The 6881-nt window shown below is 42.8% G+C and overlaps 1 protein-coding gene across 1 annotated transcript; it reads right to left on the bottom strand.

Annotated features, from left to right (window-relative positions):
- Positions 1–2293: 2293 nt before the first annotated feature.
- On the bottom strand, positions 2294–6737 carry LOC134862746 (isocitrate dehydrogenase [NAD] subunit gamma, mitochondrial-like). Its single transcript, XM_063880820.1, has 11 exons — positions 6642–6737; positions 5755–5802; positions 4898–4995; positions 4619–4734; positions 4399–4459; positions 4039–4171; positions 3819–3952; positions 3565–3667; positions 3289–3435; positions 2820–2975; positions 2294–2729 (listed from the first exon to the last, which is right to left on the bottom strand). Exons 1-11 carry the CDS (start codon positions 6708–6710, stop codon positions 2628–2630), a joined length of 1167 nt encoding a protein of 388 aa, XP_063736890.1. The 5' UTR covers positions 6711–6737; the 3' UTR covers positions 2294–2627.
- Positions 6738–6881: the final 144 nt, after the last annotated feature.

Here is a 6881-nt window from a genome sequence, read left to right as displayed (position 1 = left end):
CTCACGCTGCTGACTCCTGTCTCCCCATCTCCCCCCTCCTCTTTTTTCAACCCACCCTCCCTCTCTTTGGGTCTTTGTTTCAGAGTGTGTGAAGGGAGGGTGTGTTGATCAAAGGATGTGATGCCCCGGCTGCAGCGGTGGATTAATGCAATTCAGATTTTTTTTATTTATTTGACATACTAACCACATTAGCCCTACTTTGATCCACGTTCAGAGCAGGACAGCAGATCAAATCAGATTTCATGTTGTCTGATCAAAGAGCTCTCTCACACACACAAACACACACACACACACACACACACACACACACACACACACACACACACACACACACACACACACACACACACACACACACACACACACACACACACACACACACACACACACACACACACACACACACACACACACACATTAAACTGATATGGGTACGTGTGATACTGCCACAGAGGGAGGAGAGGGATGTTGTGACAGATGGGGTGTTTGTGGAGAGAAATGAGAGGCCAGAAGCGAGAGGAGAGTTTCTTTCCCACCCGTTTCTTTTCCTCCTCCTCCTCCTACGCCTCCTCCTCCTCCGTCTCTCTCTCTCACTGTCTCTTGCATTCCTCCCCTCTTTCTGCTGGAGTCTGTTAGCCTCCCCTCTGTTGCTCCCTCTTCGGGAGAAGCCTCTAATTATCGAGGGGCCCGTTGTACGACACTAAACACACACACACACACACACTCACACACACTCACACACAAGCTGGTCATGTTTTGACACTATTATGAAACCGATTTCCTATTGGGTTCAACATTTGGAGTGAGGACAAATGAAGACTCCTTTGAGGGACAGGAATTAAATGAATTAAAAATGAAATCAAATACATCTGTTTACAACATGAAATTAAACATGCCTCCCCCTAGAGTCTTTCTTTAAATGTAATTATGCTTTGACTCAAATAGCTAACTGTTTTTGACAAGATTTCTGCTCATGTTCAAAACATATGAGAATATAATTGTAATATAATGACAACAAAGTCATAACATTCGAGATCTGTTCACCGTTTGGGATTAAATATATGGACTGGACGTTGACGGACACCAGTTGATATATTTTCATCTTTTGATCCATATTATTGCAAGAGACATCTAAGTGGAGGACATGTCCCAACAGATGAATCAGTTGAAGGCGATACAAACTCCAGCACAGATATATTTTCTGTGAGATGGCAGTAAAAGTATAATGACAAGGATTCAAAAGTCGTCTTACTTTTACCTTTTTGTTAAATAAGGAACATAAATATAAAGTGCTTACTACAAAAAACTTGGGCATGCCTTCCCTTAGAGCAGGGGTGTCCAAACTACGGCTAACTGTGGCCCGTTGTCAATTTGAATTGGCTCTCAGCAAATGCTAAACATATAAATGCTAAACTGGCCCCCACCTGAAACTTCTGCTTTTCTTATATTGTACTTCTTAAATATATATATATATGTACAATTATACTACACATCATTATTCATGTGTTAGGAAGCCCACTTCTTAAATAAATTAAGTCAATTAAAGTTGATAAAATTCTAATAATGTTAGTTAATGAGAAAAAGTCCAATAACTTATTTGCATTAGGAGCCTGAAATATACCCTTCATATTTCCCTTTATTAAAAGCAATCTGAGGCTTCTGTTTTACAGTTCTTGAAACAAAATAAATCAAACCCTGTGGAGAGCTGTGATGTTCTGTTTCTTTTCTTAAAGCATTCAAATATCAAGCATGATTGACTTACATTTGATTGATTTTGATAACTTATAACTCAACTTATGAGGCGATATACCCCCCTGTGTGTGGACACCACTGCCGTAGAGCATTTTTTATTTATGTGGGATTTATCTTTTTTATATCTGGCTTGAAAAGGAAGTGTAATCTTACTTCCTCAGCTCTTAAATTATTATACTTTTTTATTAATGTAAAAAAGTATGTGGATAATGTAGTGTGTTAAGCAGCACAACACAGAAATACCCAAGAAAAATACATCAAAATAAGTTCAGTATAATTTAGATATTTTGTTTCTCAACCCTAAAGCTCTTTGGGCGGCAACTTTATGTGGAATGTACAACACATGTGAAGTTATTATTATAGCTGCTAATAAACACAAATAGTACTACTCCTGAATCTCAGTCATAACAAACTGAAGGTGGAGGTAACCGGAGACCAGGAGGCCTCCCTGTGGTCTACACCAGCACTGCTGCATCCATGATGGATCCAGCACAGATCATTCTAAAAACAAAATAATGAACAACAGACGAACACGCTTCATATTTATTTTGCATTTAGTGCAGCCCAGCACATTCAGTAGTAGGACAGCTGAGTTTCAGTAGACAGCTGTGTTTCATAATAAATAAAAACTAATAGATATGGAAAAGATTGTAAAAGGAGTTGTGTTGTGTTTCATACAGCATTACGGTATTTTCAGGTAAAGTATCAATGCAAACGAAGTGCAGATCAGGAACCATTCTACATAAAACTATTGCATAGATTCTTGTTACAGTTTCATTTCAGTATAACTAAATAAATAATATAAATAACTATAATATTATGAAATTGCATAGAGGACCTTCTGAGGAGAGGCTTACTTTCACTGCGTGTTTGTTCTAGATGCTGAGCGTCAGGGGCCCGGTGCTCTGAACAGCGTTCATGACGGAGCGCACCACCTCAGAGGTGGAGCCGTGGCCCCCCAGGTCAGCCGTGTGCAGCTGCAGGAAAAAAAAAAACGTGAGCAGTCAGTCAGTGTTCTTTGCTAACCTGTCATCAGTGAGATGATGGAGCGTGTGCTGAGATCGTACCCGGGTCTCGCTGACGGTGGAGAGGATGGCCCTGCGCAGCATGCTGGCATAGGCGTGCAGCTTCAGGTGGTCCAGCAGCAGGCAGGAGGCCAGCAGCATGGCCGTGGGGTTCGCCGTGTTGCTGTTAGCAATGCTCTTCCCCGTGTTCCTGGTGCCCTGCACAGAGAGGAGCATGTTGAATAGAGAGGGGCAGTGGTGACGTATGAGTTAACTACACCTCAGTCGCATGGCTCCACGTCACCAACGCTAAGCTCAAGGCAGTAGAGAGGTCATGGTTCGATCCCCAGTCCCTGCAGTCAACATGTAGCTGTGTCCTTGGGCAACATACTGAACCTTGTATTGCTCCTGATGGCATGGCCAACAATGCATTTTAGTGCATATCCAACCAATCAGAGCTGAGGAGTTTCTAATTGCAGTGTCAACGATTGCTCTTGAATCTCGTGAAAAACTAGGATGTGAATCCCCTCACCGTCTCGAACACGGCGTAGTCCGTCCCATAGTTTGCTCCTGGCACCAGGCCCGGTCCCCCGACCAGCCCGGCGCACACGTTGCTCACGACGTTCCCGTACAGGTTGGGCATCACCATCACATCGAACTGCTGAGGTCTGGAGACCAGCTGACACACACACATATAAAACATAACGTCAGGAAATTTTCTCTGAAGCGGGTCATTCACCAACCAGTCATAAATACCAGAGGAGACTCCGCGTATTTGAGTGGCAGTGTGCAGACACGGCGTAACTACCTGCATGGTGGTGTTGTCCACAATCATGCTGTCGAAGGTGATTTCGGGGTAACCACTGGCGACCTCCTTGCAGCACTCCAGAAAGAGGCCGTCAGCCAACTTCCTGCTCCACACGCACACACACACACACACACACACACACACACACACACACACACACACACACACACACACACACACACACACACACACACACATTAACACATTTTTATAGAAAAAGGTGAATGAAAACATGTATTTGAGACTCAACTGACATGATGTTAGCTTTGTGCACAGCAGTGACTCGTCTGCGGCCACTAGCGCGAGCAGTTTGAAAGGCGTAGTCAGCGATGCGTAGAGATTTGGTCCTGGTGATGATCTTCAGACACTCAACAACCCCCGGTACATTCTGCAAAGGCACAGAGAGAACGAGTAGAACCGATTTAGTTAGGATGTTGTGTTTTGCAGCAGCAGAGCGATTATGAACACACACACCTCGTGCTCCAGGCTGCTGTACTCTCCCTCTGTGTTCTCCCTGATGATCATGATGTCGATGTTGGTGTGGCGCGTCCTCACTCCTGGTAGAGACTGGCAGTGCATCACATTGGCATACAGATCCAGAGTGGTGCTGCAGAGACAGGAAGGTGGATAATGAATGAAGAGGCAGATAGAAGGAATATGAGAACAAACACTAAGAGCCAAAGATTTAACACTGGTCCTTTTAAATTGGAATTTGCCACATTTTATGAGGGTGTTGATGATGTAGTTAATGAAGCAATACATGCTATATTGACGGAGAGAGATGAGTTTGCAGCTGCAAATCTGATGAAAAGCTGGGAAATATTGAGAACTTACCGCAGCAGGTTGTTTCTGGACTTGTAGGATGGTGGCAGGTTGTGGTTGGTCTCAATGTTTCCTGAATGAACAAACAAAGTTACACCTGAATTATGACAACTAAAAAAAGAGACATAACACCACTTGATACAGCAGAATGTCTAGAATTGTGTTTGGAGTTACACTCGTTGATTTTTTTGTATCAACATGTTTCATGAACATGCACATTCAAAATAGGTACCTTTCAGTGCCACTCCGTTGCGTCTGATAGCCATGATGGCATTATTGATGTCATCTTCTGAGTCCTTCGTTGAGTCCACATTGACAACCTCAAAGTCCACCGGCACACAGCAGAACCTGAATTGGTAGAGTAGAAATAAATATCATATAGAATCCAAAAGTAAAGAATAACCAGCAGATTTCTTAAGATCTCCATGACTTTTCAATTCCTCTCGTTAAGTCACTACGGACATCGCCACCATCTGCGTCAAGTCTTCCCTGAAAAAGAGATCCCTCTCACCGGAACAGTTCACACACGTGTTTGCTGAGCTCTGGTCCGATACCATCTCCGGGAATCAGAGTCACGGTGTGCCGGCCTCCATACCGTGCTGGTGGAGGCTGTTACACACAAACAGGAAGTCAAACTCCCCCCAATACAACCCAGTAGATACATCCCCTACAAAAATGCAGTAAGCTACTTTAAAAAGACATTGGTTCCAACTTGAAACCTTTTTGCTATACTAAAAAGTTCTAATAACACAACACGCGTGTCTGGGTGAAGTAAGCCGCCATACTCACTATGGCCTGGTGTGGGTGGATGGAGAACGGAGCAGAGAAAACAGGGAGGTTAGTAGGACAAAGAGGAGGGGAGGGGTTGAAGCACGCTGATCAGCAGCTTCCTGGTGACATCACAAGCACATTGAGGAGACAAAACAGTGTTGGTACTCCTGTGCACATGCATTTTTCCTCTGACACGCAGTGCTTTTATCAATTTAGATTGTTTGGGAGTGAGTTGTCGAGTGTTGGAGATATTGGAAATAGAATTGGCTGCTCTCTTTAAAATATAATGGAACTAGATGTACTAACTTAACAGAAGTAAATAATATGGAATAGTTGTGAGGAGTTTCATAAAGGGTCTATTTTCTTTCTACTAAACTACCCCCATCAAGTACACATCTGGTCCATGAGTAGCCAGGTGTGCTCGGCAATTCACATGAAACAATCTAGATTAAATAGCATCACAGTTAAGAGGGAAATGTATTTTGTTTTTGGGCTCAACAACAGTGGGGTATCCAGTGAGGAAGGTCGTGAGGTACACAAGGTGTGCGTGACAGACCTCTTTCTTTTAAATGTTTTCTTATATCCTGAACAACTCACAGCGTAAAAGGACTTGTGTCTCTGAGTGCATGTTGCTGCTCCATTAACCTGTGAACACAGAACAAATATAGCTTTATGCAGAAAATATTTATTATTTTAAACCACGTGATAAAAAACAAGTCTAACCTATAACACTGTACTGAGGACCGTTTTAGCTGTTGTATTTTTGAGTGTTATTTTATGCTACTTTGTAATTCTTCTCCACTACATTTGGTTGCGTCGCACATACAGAATACTAATACAAAATAGAAAATAAACCAAAGATCTGATCATTATTATAATGACTCGAGTTAGCCTGCAGTGGTTAAAATAACCTTTAACAGCTAGGCCTCCAGCATTAGAAATGAACACATTAATAAATTATAGTCCAGTGATATAGCGTACATTATATTGCATAATGAGTACTTTTACTTTTGGTACTTTGATGATCACACTTGTGTACTTTAAGCTTTTGAATGCATGACTTTTATGTGTAGCAGAGTATTTCTACACTGTGCTTTGGCTACTTTTAATTAACTAAAAGCTCTGATTACTGTCTCCCCCATTGCTCCACACACAGTCAGCTACCTGTTGTATTACTGCCTGAATAATTTATGACTGCAAAGAGCAGATAGAGTATGCCTTTACAGCCTTATCTCGCTTTGGAGAAAAGGAGGAATGTTACATAAATTGAAGTACATTTTCTCTGAAGGGATCACCAGAGTGGTGCTGAAGGACAGCGACATTAACAGTTGGTTAGCCTCGTTAGCTAACTGGGCTAACCAACTGTTAATCAGCTTAGCTTCACTCATAGCTGCTGTACCAAAACAACTAGTATTAAACCAATTCAAATGTGTGAAAAACATTGCACTTCAACAGTTGATTCTTTTGTTAGAGACTGGTCCTACCCTGGTTAACCGGTGGCTGAATACGAGCTTCAGGGCTCCGGAGAGGGACTGCACTGACCGGGCTGTCATGGTTCTCTCTCCACGGGGATGGATGGACTAGACTGGGGCAGCGGGGGCGTGCTGCGCGCTCCCCGGTAATCCCTCTCTCTCTCTCTCTCTCTCTCTCTCTCTCTCTCTCTCTCTCTCTCTCTCTTTCTCTCAATTCAATACAAAGGGGCTTTATTGGCATGAAAGTTAAAA

Source organism: Eleginops maclovinus, chromosome 1, assembly GCF_036324505.1.
Source record: "Eleginops maclovinus isolate JMC-PN-2008 ecotype Puerto Natales chromosome 1, JC_Emac_rtc_rv5, whole genome shotgun sequence".
NCBI classification, from domain to species: domain Eukaryota; kingdom Metazoa; phylum Chordata; class Actinopteri; order Perciformes; family Eleginopidae; genus Eleginops; species Eleginops maclovinus.
This window is presented reverse-complemented; position numbering and strand designations above follow the sequence as displayed.